The sequence below is a fragment of the Silurus aristotelis genome, assembly GCF_946808225.1.
Source record: "Silurus aristotelis genome assembly, chromosome: 17".
Taxonomy (NCBI): domain Eukaryota; kingdom Metazoa; phylum Chordata; class Actinopteri; order Siluriformes; family Siluridae; genus Silurus; species Silurus aristotelis.
In genome coordinates, this window is record NC_139590.1 from 3575564 (window position 1) to 3597657 (window position 22094).

General features: G+C 41.1%; 2 protein-coding genes and 1 long non-coding RNA gene across 3 annotated transcripts; all 3 read left to right on the forward strand.

Moving 5' to 3' along the window:
- Positions 1-3137: 3137 nt before the first annotated feature.
- Positions 3138-4814, forward strand: LOC310740394. Its single transcript, XR_014537632.1, has 3 exons — positions 3138-3376; positions 3498-3658; positions 4717-4814. It is a non-coding gene; the product is annotated as an uncharacterized lncRNA (long non-coding RNA).
- A 773-nt stretch (positions 4815-5587) lies between these two features.
- LOC310739959 (uncharacterized protein) lies at positions 5588-15001 on the forward strand. The gene is made up of 16 exons (XM_083566251.1): positions 5588-6177; positions 6259-6377; positions 6455-6558; positions 6628-6805; positions 6874-6991; positions 7073-7158; positions 7261-7376; positions 7693-7745; positions 12676-13236; positions 13324-13442; positions 13514-13617; positions 13690-13867; positions 14333-14450; positions 14518-14603; positions 14674-14762; positions 14901-15001. Exons 1-16 carry the CDS (start codon positions 5629-5631, stop codon positions 14960-14962), a joined length of 2640 nt encoding a protein of 879 aa, XP_083422377.1. The 5' UTR covers positions 5588-5628; the 3' UTR covers positions 14963-15001.
- Positions 15002-18550: 3549 nt separating this feature from the next.
- Positions 18551-21768, forward strand: LOC310740360 (zona pellucida sperm-binding protein 3-like). The gene is made up of 8 exons (XM_083567050.1): positions 18551-18983; positions 19055-19149; positions 19224-19327; positions 19712-19889; positions 19953-20070; positions 20151-20236; positions 20308-20390; positions 21642-21768. Exons 1-8 carry the CDS (start codon positions 18654-18656, stop codon positions 21698-21700), a joined length of 1053 nt encoding a protein of 350 aa, XP_083423176.1. The 5' UTR covers positions 18551-18653; the 3' UTR covers positions 21701-21768.
- Positions 21769-22094: the final 326 nt, after the last annotated feature.

Genomic DNA, 22094 nt, shown 5'->3' on the forward strand with positions numbered 1-22094 from the left:
AGGGGTCAGAGCGCAAGGTCAGCCATGATACAGTGGCCCTGGAACAGAGAGGGTAAGAATCTTGCTCTAGGGCCCAACAGTGGCAGCTTGGCAGTACAAGGGCTTAGAACGCCAAAGCTCCCTATTGAGAACCCAGCACCACCCACTGTCCTAAAGATTGAGGTTTGTGTATTAACACATTCTTAATTAGACTTGCAGGTTTGTCTAATTTACTTCCCCATCTGTGGGTGCAGGTTTTCATTAATCCCAAACAAGCAAATCCCAACCAATTTCTATTCTATTTTATTCTATTCTATTCTATTCTATTCTATTCTATTCTATTCTATTCTATTCTATTCTAACCAGCTGCTTAACGTCTGCCCATCTGCTAGGAAACCTTTCCTATTGGGGCCACAGCAGACGAACAGCCGCTCCGACCGCCTCCATGTACTCGTCCTGTGGAGACAAGCGTCCAGTGCTTGCACTTGACACAGCCGGGTCTGTAACCCTTGGTCGGGGGCTATAAACGGATGAGGGCAGAACACCTGTAACACGACACGTCGTGTGGGAGCCGTAGGCACCTTAGGTATGCACCCAGGTCTCGTGTATAGAAACACTCTGGCCATGCCAGGGGCAAACTCCAGGCAGGATGGGGCAACTGCCAAGTCCCAGACTGGCACTCTGATTCGTGTCCCGGGCCTCAGCCTCCGGGCGCCACCGTGCGGCATTCGACCTCCTCGTGGGGGGAGCTCTGGAGTGTAGAAGGGTCTCTACTACCTCAGTAGAGAGACCAGTCACAAACCGGGCACCTTCTCAGGGGCCACAGACACAACTTTCACAACTCCGGGCGGGGGTGAACCAGGGTTCCGCCCGCCTGCGAGAGGAGATCCCTCCTGGGAGGAATTTCCCATGTAGGGCCCTCGAGTAGGAATACCAGTTCCGCAAACTATGGCTTGCCTGGACATTGAGGTGCTACCAGGAGGAGACAGACTCCTTCCCAGCGAACTCTAACCAGAACTCCCGAAAGCAGCGTGATCGGGGGAAAGGTGTACAGGCGTAGCCCTGGCCATGACTGTACCATGGCAGGTCTCGACAGGGTGTCTGCTCTGACATCCAACCGTCCCAGGATGTAAACAGCTCTCAATGAAAGGAGTCTGTCCCAGGACCACAAGAGGACCACTCACGCCAGCTTGTACAAGGGGCAAGATCGGCGGCCACCCTGGTGGTCAATGTAAGAGACCACCGCAGCATTGTCCGTGCGGACCAACACATGGCGATCTCTCAGGCCCGGGAGGAAGTGTTTTAACCCCAAAAACACTGCCAACATCTCCAGGCAATTTAAGTGCCACGAAAGCCACTCATGACCGCTCCCACCCCGTAAAGGGAAGCGTCCGTCGTAAACATTACGAGACGACAAGGAGTCCCTAAAACGGGGCCTCGGGACAGAAACATTGGGTCTTTTCATGCATCCAAGGCTCGAAGGGCACGCCGCGAGACCTTGATGGCATAATACGGACTCCCTCTGGGGGAGAACCCTTCTGGGTGCAGGCACCGTAGCATGAAGTGCATACCGCCCCCCAAGATGCAAGCCGTCAGGCATACGCACCACAGCCCTCTTCATTAGACAAACCTTAGGTCGTCCAGCCCCTCAGGCTTAGAGTGTCGCCAGGGGCCCCTAGGACCCACCCCACCCCACCCCCCCTGCAGGAACCGGGTAGCAACGCACTCTTTCCTGGCTATTTCACTGTGCCTGGACGTACCAGGGCGAGGCTGCCGCCAAGCAACCCCATTGGAGCATCGAGGAAGTACCACCAAAACGCCACCGCGGTCTCCTGAACCCGCCAACAATCGCCCTTACCTACAGCGTCACCTGGTCAAGCCAGGAGGGTCCACCGTGGTGCCCAGAAGGAAGCTCTCATCATCACCCATAGCAGGCTAGCCTGGTATGCCTGCAACACACTCATTGTGTGGAGGCAACCCGCAGCCCGACCTGCCGCGCAGCCCGACCTACCAGAGCCAAGTGGCTCTTCGTAGGCAACCAATAGCCTTCATAGATGCAGCACTTGGGGAGAGATAGCTAGCTAGCGTCTCTACCTCATGCGGCACCGTCGCGTAGCTGCGCTACTTAGTCCCAATAACATTCGTGCACAACGAGAAACATTGGAAAGCACGCGCCGCACACGGGCTTCCCAGGACACAGACACCTGGGTGAGCAGGTCAGGAAAGGTGCTGAGGCTGTGACACCGGTCACAGGAAACGCTCATCCAGCTTACTGGATGCGCGCTGCTCCTGCTATAAGACCAGCCAAGCTAGATCCAGCTCGGACTCGGCCCGTGTCATGACCTCGAGGAGCTCTTCATAGAGCACAGGCTGTGAAGAGTCCACGGGCATGCTAGCATCCATTATCTCATTCTACTCGGAGAGAGAGACATGTAATGCCGCGCCGCCTGCACCGGGAGAAGAAGCAGCCGCCAGGCATGCTTCCCCGAAATTTCCAAAATTTCTCCCATCTCAGAGGAAGAAATACAGAGCACCACGTTACACGCACCAGAAAAAGAACCGCCAAACGCGCGCTCTCCCCGGGGAACGGGAGTTCGGCTAGCAGCCGGGAGTGCATAGCCACACTGCTAAAATGCTAACAGCCGATACCTTCGAGGGCCGACTCGGCAAAGCGGGACCGAGCCATGAGGGAGAGCGCTCTCCGACATTTCTTCCACCTTGAAGGAAGAAATACGGAGCACCGCGTTACACGCACCGGAGAAGGAACTGCCAACGAACGCTCTCCCCGGGGAGGGGGAGCTCGGCTAGCAGCCGGGAGCGCATAGCCACATGGCTAAAATGCTAACAACCAATACCCTCGAGAGCCGACTGAGCACGCTCCTAAGCTAAGCAAACAACACACCGGGCGGAATTCTGCCTGCATTAAAGCTCATGACTGCACAGATAACACACACAAAGCGCTTACCTGAACGAGCAGAAGCTAATGTCGCTACCACCGCACAGCCATCTTGTAGCTTCCTGGTTTACGTGACGTCGCCTGTCTATGACGTCATGTCTTGCCTATTGGCTAGATTTCACACGTGGTTCAGAGCGTGGAGAACGCAGGGGCGTTCCCAAAGCGTTTCGACGCAGCCCGAGTTCCCGAAGGGGAACCAGACCATATAGAGTTATTTTTAAACACAAGTACTATTAACATTTTTCTCATTTCAATGTGAGTTAGTAGTGGCAGTCAACCAGTTCTTGCCAATTGTGTCCCTGCCTGAAAGTAAACTAATGGACTAAAGTTCTGCTTTTGGCCTTGTTCATTGGCCTGGTCAAGCTAATTAAGCTTTTGACCCAATTAGATACCAGGAAGTGCAAAATACTAATTGGTATCATCTGTGACGCAGCACAACAGGTGCAAAAAAAAAAAGAATGTCAAGATCAATACAAGAGAGACTGAAAATCAGTATAAAATAGAATGTATACTGTTAAATTAAAGTAACATTATACATTTATATTTTTATATTTAGATTTAGATGCAGCAACAATGGGATTAAAAGATATTGTTTTTTCAGCACTGCTGTTTGTTGCCCTCTGATTGGTTGAGGCCCAATGGCCAATGTGGAAATTCCAAGCAACTACAGGACCACCACCAGAGCCATCTAAAAGGCAGATGGACCCTGTTCCTACTCCAAGTGTAACGTCTGAATTAGGGCTGGGCGATAAATCGATTTTATCGATAATCTCGAATGTGTAGTTTAATTCGATCTGGGTTTCTCTTTAATGTCCGCCGACGCTCCCCTCTGGGCTTCCATAGTTTAGAACGAACTCAGACCTTTCCCCGCACGTTTGCCATAGAGATACACAAACAACATGGCAGCGAGCAAGCAAAGGTAGCAATACCACCAATTTACTGCAGCACCTTAAACAGAGGCATGCTGTCGAGTGGGAGAGATGTAGGGCCCTATGAAGTCAACAAGACAGCGGCAGCACAAGACTGCGGTTAAGCCAGCCGCATCTTGAAAATACACGGTTAAGCAGCCGCACTTTGTTTAGTGTTGCGCGTCTAATCGTGCACTTACGGTATGGGTGGTGAAAGCGGTCAAAATACTTGTAAAGACGCTTCAGAACGGCGTCTCCATTAAGAAACAGAAAAATCAGAGCATTTGAATCACCATATTCAAACACTCATAAACATTTTTTTTGAGGTTTGCTCGATCTTTCAAATAGTTCTTATTTAGAATCTCCCTGTCTATTATATTCTTATTTCACATTCCAACAAATTTTACTGTGGAGTTTTTAAGAAAAGTAAAGGAAAAATCACTCCAAGCATCACTGCATTTTTAACCATGTTTCACATTCAAACACCCATAAAACATTTTTCTTTATAAGTTTGCTCAATCTTTCAAATTATTTTTATTTACAGTGTCCCTGTCTATTACTCAAATTTATAACTAAATTTTATCTCATTTTACTGTGGAGTTTTGGAGAACTGCAAAATCACTCAAAACCTCAGGTGCATTTTCAATCATGTTTCACATTTAAACACTCATAAAACATTTTTCTTTGTAGGTTTGCTCATTTTATGTTATGTTACGTTCTATTTTTACAATTTACAATGGCAGGGCCTGACATCTTGTATTTTTGGCTTGTTGTTTCTGATTGCAATTTAACCCAAAGTGGGTTATAATCCCAGAAGGGTAAATAAACTTTATTTAATAAAGTTAAAACTTTTTTTGAGGCCATATCGCCCAGCCCTAGTCTGAATGCATTGAAACTGCTGTGTATGTGGAAGTGAAGAAAAATCTGTTTGGAAATGGAAAACCTATCAGTACTGCAGCTCCGAAGGAGGGAGGCTGAAGATACTGAAAGAGGATACTGCTTCTCAAGTCCTAAACTACGAATCTGAACTGAATGGCTGCAATAGCAAACTCACGGTAAGTGTTCCTTTGTTGAAATCCTCAATTCTATTTAAAGCGTATTATCACTTGCTTTGCTTCTGTCTCAGGTGACTGAGGATGAACTGGTCTATGTTTTCACCCTGGGTACTGCTTCAGAGATTTTAAGTGGTACTCCAATTACTATCGAATGCCACTATCCAAGGTATTTCTCCTTATTATAAACATGTGTATATCTACTCCTAACATTTATTCGTTGAAAGCATAGGTTTTTGAAAACTCTTTTCAAAGTGGATCAATTTGAAACTGCAGTGTGGGCAATAAAAACGGAGGCTTTTGAAAACTGACGCATTTTTAGTTTTTGCTTTAACGATTCAAAGAGCCAAAAACAAACAAACTCCCGATTCCGTTTGAAGCGGCTTGGTTTCACGTGCAGTACAGGGAAATCAAATCATCATTTTTTCTTCTGCTTGTACTCTTTTTTTGGTCAATGAGGAGAAATATTTTCATTGTGGTGCTTTAACAAACAAGCTACTCAGTCAATTGCTGAAATAATGTTAGAAATTGGGCAGATCATTGAATCACAGACAATTAACCTCTTGGTCCAATCACATGCAAGAATCAGTCAAGTTGGAATCGCTGGCACCTGTGAGGTGGGTTGCTCAGCGGCAGCTCAGCAGCTGAGAAAGATCAACAGGAGCAGACTTGCTTGAATAAAAGCTGCTCTGGTAGTGCTAGTAGGTATGCTTGCATTTGTCTCTCAGTAGTAATGGGGTTCAACCAAGTGGGGCTTTGTGCATTTGTGCTTTTTGCAGTTAGATTATCAACAGCACAATGGATGGACTTGGGAGCTGTGCAACCACCTGCTGGATCTCAAGCAACCAAACCAGGTCAGCCTCCACTGCAATCGAATCCTGGGATGCCACCTCAATGGCTGCAAAGTAGCCCCCAAGCTGGAAGCCCTCCAGTAGCCCCACTTAGACTGCAGTTTCAGAATCCTTCAGATGCTCAAGCCCAGCAAGTAATCCAGCAACAAGTGAAGAAGCTGGACTGGACTTTTCCTGCGCTGCCCAAAATCCCAACACCACAAACGCTGGTGCATGTTGACCGACAGTCTAATCCGGTTTATACCCAGGGTGTGACGGTGAGCTGCAACGAGACTGCAGTGCATGTGGAGGTGAGGAAGGATGTTCTTGGACATGATCTGACCAATATTGCTTTCCTCACACTGGGAGGCTGTCCTGCTCAAGGGATGGATGCTGCTTCTCCTGTCCTCATCTATGAATCTCTGCTAAATGGTTGCAAAAGCATGTTGACTGTAAGTCTCTCTTTATTGCTATGCCTTTTTCTCTCTTTTTGGGGGGGTGGTTGGAAGGCTTATCTAAATACTTGTTTCTAGATGACTGCAGATGAGCTGGTGTATAGCTTTACCCTTGGTATGTCTCCAGTGCCGATCAGTGGCACTCCCATTCTAAGAAGAGCCAGTACAAGGGTTATGATTCAGTGCCATTATCCAAGGTATTGTCTCACAACACATTAGCTTGGCTGGCTTAATTTTTTTTTTTTATTATTTTATTTATTTTTCTTTCCCCTAGGTTCCACAATGTCAGTAGCAGTGGTCTTGTGCCTGCTTGGGTCCCATATGCTTCTGCCCAGGCTGCTGAGGAACTTCTTGTTTTCACCTTGAGAGTTATGACTGGTTTGTATTGTGATACAATTGTTAGTTTGTTCTTATGTTTGCTTTTACTAATGGTCTTTCTTCTTCTAGATGACTGGCTATCTGAACGAACATCCAACCAGTACTACCTGGGTGAGCTTATCAACATTGAGGCGTCCGTTCTGCAGTTCAACCATGTCCCCCTGCGTGTCCTTATCGATGGCTGTGTGGCTACTACTGTCCCTGATATAAATTCCGTCCCCAGATATTTCTTCATTGATAATTACGGGTAGGTTAGGTTTATTTTGGGGCTTTTTGTTGTCCAATGGTAAAAGCTTAACTGGGATTGTCTTCCAGGTGCCTGCTTGATGCCATGCTAACTCAGTCCAGTTCCCAGTTCATGGCCCAAACTCAAGCAAACAAGCTGAGGTTTCAACTGGAGGCTTTTGGATTCCAACAAGCGAACAGTAGCCTGGTAAGTACTGGTGACCTTCCCTTTTTTATTTTTTTTTTTTACTTTTTTTATTTTTTATAAATGTCTAACTTGTGTTGCCAGGTCCACATCACATGCATCATTAAGGCAACAGCTGCCTCTGCCCCAGCTGATTCTCAGCACAAGGCTTGTTCTTTCTCTGGCAATGGGTATCTTTTTTTAATTATTTTTTTTTTTTTATATTTTGCACTTTCAATTACGCAGTGTTGGCTTTGAAAACTAATGGATTTTATTTTTCTCCCCCTTTTAAGATGGATTGCTGCATATGGTCCCAACCAGGTATGTGGTTGTTGCAGTAGCAGCTGTACCGGAAGGAAGGGAAGGGACTTGTCTGCAAGGGCTCGACGAGATCTGTCTTCAAATACAGGTATTTGTGGGTAGGGGGATATAGAAATTTGTGGCTTTCAGTGTAGTGTTTCTAGTGGGGAACAGACATGGTGGGTGGGGTGCAGGGTTTTAAAATTTATTTTTTTGGTTAATTTTGATTTTCTTGTCTTTACATTGATGCAACAATTGAGTCACTAATGCAAGTAAATTAAAATGTCAGTTGAGGGCTGTAACAACTTCACCTATCTTGTTTAAGAATTGTACTTTTTAAATTAGACTTTAATCCAGTGTTTCATTAACACTGCAAGTTTATGTAACTACACCTTTCTTTAAAAACTGTTTCCTTTCATTTGCAGGCCTGCAGCTGGCAAAACCTGTACGCCTGGGTCCAATCACAGTTCTGGAGAATGTTTGGTAGTCAAATGACTTGCTGCTTTTTGGTTTAATAAACTGTTAAAATGTGCTCTTGTGTATTGTCTTGACTGTTTCATCTAAACATGAATAGAGGATGTAGATTTTATATACACACTGGATACAAAATTGTCTAATTTAATTTGGCTTAAAGTTGAGACTTTTTGCTTTTATGCCTCTTGGGTTTTAGACCCTGGTATTGAATTACTGGCTAGCAAATGTCCTTAAGAATAGTTTTTTTTTTTTTTTTTTTTTTTTTTTTAAATAGTGCTTAGATTTACCTTTCTTTGCTACCAATTTTATTCTAAATCAAGCCTGCTTATGCTTCATATGGAATGAAGTCTTGCCACACCAACCCTTTTGCCAATAAACATCTAAGACATGGGGTAGCCAATCCTGTCCACAAAGAGCTGGTGTGTGGGTTTAGGTTTTCAATGCAAGCAAGGGCAACACCAAATTATACCTGCTGAATGGTTTAACATGACTCTGGTGTGGGGCTTGTCTGGAATGAGAACCAGCACCCACCCTGGACCTTTTTGGAAAAGATTGGACACTCCTGGTTTAAGCAATGCTTGCCTTTGTAACTGTCATCTATTTGGTACCTGGTTTATAGTATGGTACATGATCTGAATCCAAGGATATTGTCCCAAACTGAAAATTTGAATAAAGTCCAATTGTGGTGAGTTTGTCCACATGAGTCCACATGTTGTGAACATTTGATCTTTATCTACTGTTGATCAAATGATTTGATCTAAACTAAGAATTACAGTCTGCCTCAATCCAGATTCCACCCCACGCTATATCAAATTCAGCTCCTCCACGAAACGGCTCCAAATTGATAAAGTAGTTATGTTGTCTAATGAAGAATTTCATTAGACTCCGAGTCATAGGCTTAATTTAATCAGTCTGGGAGAAGCAGCAAGCCCCCAAGGACTATTTCTAACCAAAAGGTATATGAGACCATTATTATCATTTACACAATACCCCTTCCTGACCTGCGGGGGGCCGGCGCCAGCAAAGGTGTGAATACTGGTGATTACCACCTGCTGACCTCCGCCCCGAGAATGGTCGTCCCCAGCCTTTTGTTTCCTCACGCGTGTCCTATATCTAATTTACATTTAAAGGATAACTCCGGTCTATACTTCAAAGGGAAGAAGAATATAAAATATCTGGACAGAGTTTGCTCTGGGTTCTTTCTGACTCCGATGAACCCAAAGTGCTTTGTGTATTTTGTCACTGCTACGCTGTTATAAACTTCATTACGATCTTCGTTGTCATTTTTTTCTTACAAAACCTTAATTTGGTCTAATACTGTTAGTCCATCCACATTTCCACTAATGGATCTGGATCCCCAAGAAGTGTTTTCACCTACAGACCTGTCTCTTTAAATACTTTTGTACTATTTGTTTACGCTTTTAATGACTGTGAAAATCCCAGATAAACAGTTACTGAAATATGCAAATGAGCCACTCTGGAGCGAACAGCTGTCACAGATCACAATTTCCCTCTATACTGATTTTTGCTGTAAGCATTACTTAAAGGGGGAAGTGGTAGCTCAGTGGAAAAGATGTTAGACTTCTGATTGGAAGGTCATGGGTTTAAAGAAACTTCCACTGCTGGGCCCTTATCCTGCCTTTTCCTCCAATGTATAATTGAAGTCTCTCCGGATAAGGGCATCCGCCAAATGCCTTAAATGCAAATGATAGAATAAATAAGACCACATTAAAACAAGTCTCCATCATTGAACAGTTGATAACTTGACAAATGGTTGCCTTTTTTCAAAAGGTTGAAAAAAGCTGCAAAAAAAATTCACAGCTCCCATTCCCACAGCAATAAAACAAATAATAAAAAAGGTTTAATAGAGTTCAGAAAACATACCTCTATGCAAGGGGCGTGTGCCCCACTACAAATGTATACAGGCGAGGTGCCTCCCACAGGTCTGTAAGAACCAATCAATGCAAACTTCCATTGCTAAATAATGTTTACATAATGTTTACTCTATCTGGGTATTTAAGGAGAACTGACCAACAATTCAGGGAATCTGTAAACAGATCTCCCGCACAATTACTGTGTCATCTTTTACCAGGTATTAAAGGTTTTATATTTCCTGTTTAAACTTTAATACTATTGGTTTGTATTTGTGTTATATTTTAATTGAACTATGAATTGGCTTTGAATTGTGATTTTCTAACCTGGTTAACAAATTGTTATGTTTGATTTTATTCTGTGTTGCTCGGTAAATGTTGACACTGCAAGTAATAACGTTGCATCCGTAGTTACCGTAAGGACTGAAATCAGGCTAGGATCGGCCTAAATCCCAGTTAGATAGTGAATAATACATCAGCTGAGGATTTGAGAGATACGACTAGCACTTGGCTTTAGTTTAAGTGTACTTAGAAGCATGGAGGCTAACAATATGTATTTCCGTTTAGAGTAACAGTTCTGATCACTCTAAATAGGGTCAGCCTCAACCTCTGATTATTCCAATATTATTCTACTCATTACCTTTGGTTAGAAATAATTATTGTAATAATTAAGTGTCACCTCTAAGGGGACTAAATAAAGTTTGTTTAAAGTTGAGCACGCAGAGAGCGGCCACTTAAGCATATAGTCCAACCTCTGGCAGCGACCAATACTGATTCACTTATGACCGTTGACCAGTATATTAATTATAGGGCCCATACTAGGATCATGTGCGACTGTGAGAACCGAATGAACGAGTGTAATACCAGAGCTTAATTAAAATAACTAATCAAACATCCATCCAAATTATACTATTAGTAAAATAACAACCACAGCAAATATTAATTATGTTTTATCTAATTGGAGTCAGATAAGAGGTCAATAACCAAAATGAAGAAATACAGTTGAACCCGGTTATCTCGCCCTCGGTTACCTCGACAACCCTATTAAGTCGACGTTTTTGAAGTGGAACCGCCAAATTCTCGCTTTTTCTAAGCATTTTTTATCGGTTATGTCGACTTGTTTATGTCGCCGAACCCTGATATCTCGAGCACAAGGGGGGAAAAATTTGCCATTTAACGTCGGTTATCTCGGTGCAGCCGCAGAAGAACTCGCGGAAGTGGCGGAAAATCAAGTCTTACAGCTGCTACAGGTGTTGTATTGTATACTGTTGAATCTCTGCTGTTAGTTAGTGCACATATGCCTTTTGTTGTTAAATGTTATGCGATGAACGGGAGGCGAAAGCCGCGTTTGGCGGCGCGGAACGTGTGATGACCATCCAAAAGCATAGAATGAACACCGGGAGGATCGGGAAGGAATCCGCGGTGCGCTTTGGGAAGAAAAGAGCAGCCGGTGAGAGAGTGCCGGTGGGAAGACACGTACCGGGATACGCATGCGCGATAACAACGACCGCCGTGAACCAACATTTACCAACAATAACGGACAGTGGGAGTGTGGAAGTTTAAATAGGAGCTGGTGATGATGCTAAACGAGCACCATATGTGCGCGATTGAAGCCGGGAGCTTCAGAGAAAGCGGCCGAGAAAACACCTGACACGCTGAAGGGGGCCGAAGGGGGCGTGGCAGGTGGATTCCTGACAGTTAACAAACATGTACTGTATGTATTTTTATAGCATGCCTTCATCAAACAAATCGCGGCAACGCTGTTGTGTAAAAAAACCCTTCAAAAACACGTGCATGCACATTCGCATTTATTAACGCACATCATGTACATAAAGAAATTTCAAGCACGTTAATATACTGCCGCCATTTTGATTTTCGTTTATCTCGATCATCGGTTACCTCGATGCTTTTTGGTGACCCCCTAGGACATCGACATAACCGGGTTCCACTGTACATTAATCTAAATCTTATTATCTAATGTGAAAGGAAAGACTAGTCTTTCGCGCGAGAATCCTTCGCCACGCCTCTGGAAACCGCCGTTGGACCAGTGGGTGATTCCCCACCTTACATTACTTCTTTTTTAACCCATGCACATACAACAGCATCAGTGTAAACTGCAGGTATGTTTGTTTGCATCTAGAAAGACATCCACTTGCACATTGTAAAACATTTATTTTCTTTAACTTTTTGAAACAAGTCCCATTGGAATCTATAGAAACTGACTACAAAAGTGTGAAACATTTAATAAAATGATCAACTCTGAAATCAAATCATTTAGTTTTTTTCTTCTGCTTGTACTCTCTCTCTGGTACTGGGTAAGCAGACAGTGTTGCCAAAAATTAATTATCTACAGAAACATTAAAATTATTTATACCTTTTACAAATGAGACCAACATCAAATGCGTACAGCAAAAATAAATGGCAATCGTAATGGTATCAGTGCATAAACTATTTATTTTTTATGTTAATCACTGGGATCAAATGATATGTTATTTACACATGATGCTTGATAGGACTCTCAAAACAAACCCATATTTTTATCAGCAGGAAAACATTAGACAAAATGCCCATCCTGTCAGAATCCAACACATAAAAAAACACATTTTGCTGGACTGTAATACACCTGCTCCTGTTAAAAAAAAGCTTGTTTTATTCTGTTGATGGTGTTGAAAAGATTTTTAATCAAGTTAATCCAAATTTAGTCCTAAGGTTTAAAAAAAAGTCAATACATAACATTAAACATATGAATATATGTTAAACATATTTAGTTTTATATTGGTATAAACTTGGCTTTCACTATAACCATAGCCATAGAAGCTGGCATAATCTTAACAAAAGGATTAAATCAAAGTCTATAATTAGTTCTATATTTGCCAAATTGCTTAGCTAGTGCATGTGACCTTGACAATTAGGCCAATTTAGCTCTTGGTCCAATCAAATGCAAGGAGCAGTAAAATTCTAATTGCTTTCATTTGTTTGGCAGCCTGATTAGTAACTCACCAGGCTCAGAAGAGCATCAGGCTATTTAGAAACGTTCAAATACTTGTTTAAATCACCGTATAAATACGAGGTGCTCTGACCATCCTGGTGTGCATTTATCTGTCAACTGCAATGGGATTCAACCAAGTGAGAGGTGGTCTGCTGCTACTGCTGTGTTTGGCAGTTAGTATGGCAACAGCACAATGGACAAGTTTTGAGAATATTAAATCCAACAACCCAGGACAGCCTCCACTGCAAATGAATCCTGGCTTAACTCCTCAATGGCTGCAAAGTGCTTCCCAAGCTGGAAGCCCTGGATATCCTTCAGCTGACCAAACGCAACAAGTAATCCAGCAACAAGTTAAGAAGCTGAATTGGAATTTTCCTGCAGTGCCCCAAATCCCAACACCACCACCTCTAGTGCATGTTGACAGATATGCTGATCCTATTCCTGCCCAAGGTGTGACGGTGAGATGTAACGAGACTTCAGTGTATGTCGAGGTGAGCAAAGACGTGCTTGGAATTGATCCGACCTTCACTATGGCTTTGCTCACACTTGGGGGCTGTACACCCAAAAGCATGGATGCTTCTTCTCAAGTCCTTATCTATGAGTCTCCATTGTATGGCTGCAAAAGCAGATTAACTGTAAGTCCTTTCTATTGCTAAATACATGAAGAGCTTTTTAAACTTGTTGTATACACTATTTAAATGTACTTTGTATGTTTTGTTCAGGTGACTTCAGATGAGCTGGTGTATATTTTTACTCTTGGTATGTCTCCAGTACCAATCCGTGGTACTCCCATTCTTAGAAGAGCTGGTACAAGGGTTTTCATTCAGTGTCACTATCCAAGGTGCTTGCAGTTTCTCTGATTTTTGTTTAGTTTAATTTTGGATGGCTTTAACTGTTTGACCTCTTTTTCAGATTCCACAATGTGAGTAGCAGTGGTCTTGTACCTGCTTGGCTTCCATATGCTTCTGCCCAGGCTGCTCAGGAACTTCTTGTCTTCACCTTGAGGCTGATGACTGGTTTGTACTGTCCTTGAATTGTAGCTTGTTTGTCCGACAATGTGCTTTTTGCTAATTTTATTTGTCTTGTAGATGACTGGCTATCTGAACGAACATCCAACCAGTACTACCTGGGTGAGCTTATAAACATTGAGGCATCTGTACTGCAGTTCAACCATGTCCCTCTGCGTGTCCTTGTAGATGGCTGTGTGGCTACTACAGTCCCTGACATAAATGCTGTCCCCAGATATTTCTTCATTGAAAATTTTGGGTAAGTTGGGTTAATTTAATGGTTTCTGTAAACTGATATGAAGACTTTATAATATTCCTTCTGGAGTGAATACATTTCTCATCCAACATTTTTCTATTGAATGTGTTGCATTATACAACTGAATACTTAAGTGTATATCCATACACACTTATCAGTGGTGTAAATGTACCTCACCACCTTACTTTTGACTACTTTCTGGTTTTACTGAATATCAAAGGTAAACTTAGTCGCTACTAAACTACATGTGAGTTAATACATGTACTTCACTATATTAAGACCAATTACATTTTGGCTTATTTTGTGGATGAAGGGACATTTACTTATTATATTGCCTATTAAATACTAATGGTTCTACTGTGTGATCAATCTTTTCTAGAAAACGTTAATTTACAGTTTCTCCAACATACAGATATTACTGCCAAAATGATTAATTTCTAATAATATAAAAATGACCCCTTTACCCAGGTGCCTGGTTGATGCCAAGCTAACTCAGTCCAGTTCCCAGTTCATGCCCCAAACTCAAGCAAAAAAGCTGAGGTTTCAGTTGGAAGCTTTTGGATTTCAACAAGAGAACAGTAGCTTGGTAAGTACCGCCTTACCTCTGGCATATGCATGTTTGTCAATGTAACCCTTACTCGTTGTGTTTCCAGGTCTATATCACGTGCATCTTGAAGGCAACCGCTGCTTCTTCCCCTGCTGATGCTGAGCACAAGGCGTGTTCCTTTTCAGACAATAGGTATGTTCTTGTTACCTTTAATGGCGTTGTGCTGATGAGCTGTGATCACTGACACGTTACTGCTTCTTAGATGGACTGCTGCATATGGTGCTGACCAGGTGTGCAGTTGTTGCAGTAGCAGCTGTGCTTCAAGGAAGGGACGAGATCTGTCAAAGCAAGGTATTTTGAAGAACCTTGATGTAACTCGCGTCTTGCCACCCTACGATCTGTATGGCACTGTGAAATTTTACTTTACCTGAAGATGGGGGGGGGTTGTACTTTGCATTTATTTATTTTTTTTACTCCCTTTATTTGCAGGCATGCAGCTGAAAAGAAAAGTCAACCTTGGCCCAATTGTGGTTGTGGAAAATGTTTGGTAATCAAATACCTTTGTCTAAATAAAGCATTTTATAACTTCTGATTTTGATGTCTTCTGACTTTCATTATTGCCTTCAGCATGTAATTTTACAATTTTGGTATCCAGTATTGAATGGATTTCCCATCATGCACTTGGGTGGTGACTTTAGCAAAACTAGCTATGAGCATAACTAATGCTACAGTGTTTAAATGTGGAGAGGTAACAACATCCAAACCCTCCCACTTGACCCATATGCTTCATACCAGTAGGGCTGTTACAGTACATGAAATTCACAAATTTGGTGCATACCTCAGTTAAGTCACTACTTGGTTCAATTTTTATGTTTTTTTTTTTGATGGGATTAAAACACATTTGTAATAAAATGCCTGGATAAATGTAATTTTATAAAAATTGAGACTCGGCCCAAATTAAAATTTGGATAATACAAATTTTAATCTTCTAAAGCTGTTCTTATTTCAGCATACTTTAACATTCCTTCTATCCTTTCTTCACTTTCTTGATCTGCAAAACTGTTCTCATCAAGAGAAATTATTGATGCAAACACTAAGGAATCCATATTTCCAGCATTGGCAGGAAGTGGGGGGGGACCAAGCCCTGTACTTTAAACAGCTTGATACGACTGTGTACCATTTATCCCTGTAAACCTTAACAATTTATCCAACTGATTATTACCTGGTGAGTTGCAATCTTTCCAACTCTTTTTAACAACTGGTGGTAGTTAACTAAACACATCAGAACTAAGTGGCAGGTCAAGGAGGCTTTTGTTGTTAAGCACAATTATATATACACTTAATCAATTATGTCATTCAATTAACCTGGTTCCCATACAGAAATCTGATATGACCATGTAAATAAAATGATACTGAATCAGCAGCAAGGAAGATGTGAGTGGAAAAAATTGATCTTACAAGGTAATTCTCAATATGAATATAAGTCTTTTGTTTTTTTTAATTATTTTTGCTGTGACTTCAGTCATGTGATCTTTCCCAGCTTCTGTAAAGAGTAACTTTGATCATTAAAATGTTCTGTTGACTGATTACATGCGTGTTTTACAAAAGATTTTTTTTTAAACCGCATTTTCCTTTGCTAATATGCTAACTTTTTTTTTTAACAAACGTGACTAATGTAAATGTTTATAGGATTTCTCATGTTAGCAAATAGTTGTAAATTAAATCATTGTAAGATACACAGTCGCCTTTAAGCATCGTATTTACGCAAATAACGTGTGATTTCATCTCGACGTTCATTTTACTTTGCGTTAAATCTTTTGCAAATATGCCAAAACCGTTCATTCCACATTTTTGAATTTTTGTCTCTGGTTTGGGGACAAATACTAAATTGAGGTATGGGGGTTTTTGTTTTTTATTACACTTGTGCAATTTCTTGGTAAAAGGGTAAATTTCTCGTGTTCTTTTTCTTTTTTTTTTTTAAATAGATATGAGAATTGGGAGTGACATTATTCCAAAATATTTGACTCTGGTTTGGGAAAATCACTCAAATGCCGTGTTTCAAGTTCCATATCAGGAGAAAGTGCAAATTTCTTACTGTCCCATGCAATGATATCACTGTTACTTGTGTGAAAATGTTCAATGTTTTGTTACATTATGTTTAATGTTAAATTTAGTTACTTGTTGTTCCCTGTTACTTGTTGGCACACAGGTTTTTAAATAATTGCTATAATTTGAGTACTGCGTTGTCCTGCCGCTTGCGTTTGTTGATTCTGGAAATAATTGTAACAATTCATTTTTGAAAATAAAATATTGACCATTTTTTTTATAGAAAAATGTAATATACATTTTGTGTGTGTGTGTATATATATATATATATATATATATATATATATATATATATATATATATATATAAATACACACACACACAGTAATTCCCTGTTTATCGCGGTGGTTACGTTCCAAAACCTCCCGCATTAAACCGACGCAACCCCACAAATGCTATTTTATGTATACAGTACTGTATTACCATTTAACTACATTTTAAAATACAAAATTTAATTTTTAATACATTTCATTATTTTTACATAAAACTCCATAAAAACAATCCCCTATAAGTGTTTTGATCAGCCAAACTAATCAGTTTTGTGGCTGATGCCGCTGCATTTTGCGGAATGCAATTCCGCAAAAAACTGGGGGCGTGAGATTCGAACTGCTGTAAAGCGGGGGATTACTGTATATATGAAATGTATGTATTATAAATACAAGGATAAACATACTTTACCCTTTTGGGGAAAATGTTACATACATAAAAAACAGCCATTTTTTAAATATATGTACATGTTTGACATTTTTATATCTGTGAAATCCAACCATGAAGATTTATGCTATATAAGTACTTTGCATATGACTCATATGACTCTTTGCATATGACTTTGCATATGTGTGCCCTTTGCCTGAAGAAATGCTCATTTATTCATGGTTTTCCTACTTTCTTATTAAAAGAATGTACTGTAAGTGCAGATTGTTGCTTTAGGTATGGGCTGGGTCATGGCCTGGTTGGCCCATTTAAAAGTAGAACCACTGTTCAGCAACATAAGAGGGTCACTGATTTGAATAAACTGCCTTGTTAATTTCTAGGCAGAATGATTGGTGTGAAAGTGCTTCTAGCGTTTCACCTGAATGAGTTGATGACAATAAGTTACATATAGACTTTAGTAGAAGAAGAGTAATAGTGCAAATAACTGCTTTAAATAATTCTCAACCTTCACTGGAATCACATCAGTCACATCAGCTTGACATTTGTACATTATGATCTTTTGCCACAACGTTTTTTTTTTTCCACTTTTAGAATACTGTAGATTTATTAAAACAAGCCCAATTGGGAAAAGCTTAGTCAATAAATACTTAAAGAGAAGAGCCTTCATTTGTCACAGGTACAATACAGCACTGTGAAAATGTTTCCTCCCATATCCCAGCTTGGTAGGAAGGGGTCAGAGCGCAAGGTTAGCCATGATACAGTGGACCTGGAACAGAGAGGGTTAAAAGTCTTGCTCAAGGGCCCAACAGTGGCAGCTTGGCAGTACAAGGGCTTAGAACGCCAAACCTCCCTATTGGAAACCCAGAACCACCCACTGTCCTAAAGATTGTGTATTGACACATTCTTAATTAGACTTGCAGGGGTTTTTCCATCTGTGGGTGCAGGTTTTCATTTATCCCAAACAAGCAAATGCCCAACCCAAATTCTATCTATTTAAATATAATTAGTTACATTTTTAATGCCTATCAGGTGTGGCCCTTGATTGGTTGAAATGAAAGCCTGCACCCACACCAGCCCTTGGATTGGACACCCCTGGGTTAAAGGATGATAAAAGTAGATCAGAATAAACAAATATGATGTGTGATCATATCCAGACCATAGAGCGTTATTTTTAAACACAAGTACTATTAACATTTTTTTCATTTTAATGTGAGTTTGTAGTGGCAGTCAACCAGTTCTTGCCAATTGTGTCCCTGCCTGAAAGTAAACTAATGGACTAAAGTTCTGCTTTTGGCCTTGCTCATTGGCCTGGTCAAGCTAATTAAGCTTTTGACCCTGGTATCTAATTGGGTCAAAAGATCCCAAGATCAATACAAGATCAATACAAGAGAGACTGAAAATCAGTATAAAATAGAATGTATACTGTTTTATTAAAGTAACATTATACACTTATATTCTGACTTTTTTTTTGATGCAGCAACAATGGGATTGAAACATATTGGTGTTTTTGCATTGCTGTTTGTTGCCCTCGGATTGGTTGAGGCCCAATGGCCAATGTGGAAATTCCAAGCAACTACAGGACCACCACCAGAGCCATCTGAGAGGCAGATGGACCCTGTTCCTACTCCGAGTGTAACGTCTGAATGCAATGAAACTGCTGTGCATGTGGAAGTGAAAAGAAATCTGTTTGAAAATGGAAAACCAATCAATACTGCAGCTCTGACGCTGGGAGGCTGTGCTGCGAAAGAGGATACTGCTTCTCAAGTCCTTATCTACGAATCTGAACTGAATGGCTGCAATAGCAAACTCACAGTAAGTGTTCCTTTGTTGAAATCCTCGATTCTGTTTCAAGCGTATTATCACTTGCTTTGCTTCTGTCTCAGGTGACTGAGGATGAACTGGTCTATGTTTTCACTCTGGGTACTGCTTCAGAGCCTTTAAGTGGTACTCCAATTACTATCGAATGCCACTATCCAAGGTATTTCTCCTTCTTATAAACATGTGTATATCTACTCAAACATTCTATCCTTAATTTGTTTTAATGCTTTTTAGATTCCATCATGTTCCCAGCAGCACTCTGATGCCTTCTTGGAAACCAGATGATTCTCCCCAGGCTGTTGCGGAACCTTTTGTTTTCTCCATGAGGCTCATGACTGGTTTGTAACATGGTTAACCTTGGCCTTCGATCCATAAAAGCATAGGTTTTTAAAAACTCTTTGGATAAATTTGAAACTGCAGTGTGGGCTGTAAACACGGAGGCTTTCGAAAACTGACGCATTTTTAATTATTGCTCTAACGCTTCAAGGAGCCAAAAACAAACAAACACTCCCGATTCCGGTCAAAGCGTCTTAGTTTCACATGCAGTACAGGGACGTGATCGTTTTCGGATGTTTTAGTCTGGCTGAGCAACTTTTTGGGGAAACGAGCGAAGACAATACTGTGGACGGGGAGTGTTTTTAGGTGCAGTTTGAAAATGTATCTGGATTAATGTAGACGTAGTTTGTTTGATAATTGGTGACTAATTCAGTTTCTTCTTGTAGATAACTGGATATTTGAAAGAACATCCAACCAGTACCAGTTGGGTGAGCTTATAAACATTGAGGCATCAGTACTGCCGTTCAACCAGGTGCCCTTGCGTGTCTTTGTGGACCGTTGCGTAGCCAGTGCTGTCCCTGACATAACTACAATCCCCAGATATTCCTTCATTGGGAACAACGGGTGAGTAAAGCTCTTTCGGGTCTTTGAAAGCTAATTACTGAAACCTAACTGCAAATCTTTCAGGTGTTTGGTCGATTCTACGATAATAGCATCCAGTTCCCACTTCATGCTTCAAACTCAAGGAGCAAAGCTCAGGTTTCAGTTGGAGGCCTTCAAGTTTCAGCAAGGAAACAGTAGCCTGGTAGGTAACAACTGTTTCAAACTGTACTTTTGATCGCAATGGATACCTTTTTAACTGTTAATATATAACTCCATTGCTAGATCTACATTACATGCTTCTTGAAGGCAACTGTGGCATCTGCATCACCTGATCCTGAGCACAAGGCTTGCTGGTATAATGGCAACAGGTACATTTAAGGCCTTTAAAACTGTACAATGCTGGAAGGCTGTGACTAATAAAACGTTGATTTCCACTTAGATGGACTGCTGCGTATGGTACTGACCAGGTGTGCAGCTGTTGTGATAGCTGCTGTAGCTTACAGATGGAACAAGATCAATCGGGTAAAGGTACAAGCGGAAACGTTCATCCAGTAACGTTCAATTTCCAAAGCACTATGATTTTATTATGGCTATAATGTTCCTATTATAATTTGTGAAAAGACTCTTACTCACAGATCTGTTAATATTAATGTCAATCACTGATTTCTATTCAAATGATCATAAGCCCCAAAAAAAATCTAAAGGCCACATGTGTTGAGTCTAAAGTTTCCTCATCATTTATTCCTCACTAAATGTTCTGCTTGATGTTGAACTGATGCTGAACTGTAAGTTGGTGATCAGTAGATACACCAAGTGCCAATCAAAACAAGTTTAAAACCGAGCGAGCGCTCGACCCTGATTGCTGCTATTTGATCAGTTGTGTTTTTATCCTCGTAAATAAAAAAGAACGACTGATTTCACAAAATGTAGTTGAGTTAAAAAGTCAAATATTTGACTTTGAAATGTAGCGAAGTTAAATGTCTCTAAATGGGAACACTTCAGTAAATTACAAAAACGTAAAAAAATGCAATAATGAAATACATTTACTTCATTACTCTCCACCACCGGTCTGTACACTATTTCCAAAAGTATTGGGACTCCTAGTAATAATTATGGTATCTTTTTTTTTTTTTTTTTTTTTTTTTTTCGTTGGATTCCACTTTTAGTCCCAATTTACTCTTATTATTTCCTCCACTCTTCTGGGAAGCCTAACCCTCCACTAGATTTTGGAGTGTGTTTATGGATATTTGTGTTCATCAGACACAAGGGTGTTACGAAAGACATGTAGGTGAGGAGACCTGGGGTGCAGTCAGCGTTCACATTCATCCCAAAGGTGTTCAGTAGGGATGAGATCAGAGCTCTATAGCAGCAAGATCTTCAAGGAGCTCGCTTTGTGCACAGGGGCATCACCATGCTGGAACAGGTTCAGGTTTAAAGGTTTAAGTGAACGTGACATTATCATCTAAAGACGTCCTGTGCAATCGAGTGCCTTCAGATTTGTGGTAACAGTTTAAAAAAGAATCGCATATAACAGAAAAGGTGAGGTAGCCCAATACTTTTGGCAATAGTGTGTTTATTTTATATTGAAACTCTTGCTTTTCTCTACCGTGTGGTGGATTTGGGTTCTGTGGACTCTGGAATTGGGGGGAAACTGTGTTTTATGTGGCTCCTGATCATTTTACAGACTGTCTAGTGTGTGTGTGTGTGTGTGTGTGTGTGTGTGTGTGTGTGTGTGTGTGTGTACATTGAAACTTGTTTGCTTTTGTCTTCTAGGGCAGGAGCCCGCATCACAAATAACCCTCGGTCCAATCCTGGTTGAAGGAAAAATTTGACTTCTTATGAAATAAAGATCTTACAAAACCTGTTTTGTAGTTGTGAATAAAATTGAGGACGAGCCACAGCCTTTCATCAATGTGTGTAAACTTGCATGTATGCAAAATGTTTTGGCTAAAAACTTTGCATAGTTGGCCGAGCATTCCCAAAGCCGGGATCTTCCCTGTGGCTTAGTGTGCTCTCTAGTTCACACTGTCATGTGGTTTCCAAGCCTCATTTACTACGGTTTAAGACTTGAGGCTTTACCGGATACTGTTTGAATACTGTAAAAAAACAAAAAAAATCTGTGGTCAACCCGAATTTTAAAAATAAATGTACAATGTTTGGAGTTTGAGGAGGGATGATTTATGGGGACATTGTGGATTCTTTTATAGACATTTTGTTCTTCTCATT

Coding starts and splice junctions, on each gene's coding strand:
- LOC310739959 (XM_083566251.1), top strand. CDS start 5,629: ATGGGGTTCAACCAAGTGGGGCTTTGTGCATTTGTGCTTTTTGCAGTT. Junction 6,178..6,258: donor GTTGCAAAAGCATGTTGACT/GTAAGTCTCTCT, acceptor ACTTGTTTCTAG/ATGACTGCAGATGAGCTGGT. Junction 6,378..6,454: donor ATTCAGTGCCATTATCCAAG/GTATTGTCTCAC, acceptor TCTTTCCCCTAG/GTTCCACAATGTCAGTAGCA.
- LOC310740360 (XM_083567050.1), top strand. CDS start 18,654: ATGGGATTGAAACATATTGGTGTTTTTGCATTGCTGTTTGTTGCCCTC. Junction 19,150..19,223: donor ATCGAATGCCACTATCCAAG/GTATTTCTCCTT, acceptor AATGCTTTTTAG/ATTCCATCATGTTCCCAGCA. Junction 20,391..21,641: donor GATGGAACAAGATCAATCGG/GTAAAGGTACAA, acceptor TTTGTCTTCTAG/GGCAGGAGCCCGCATCACAA.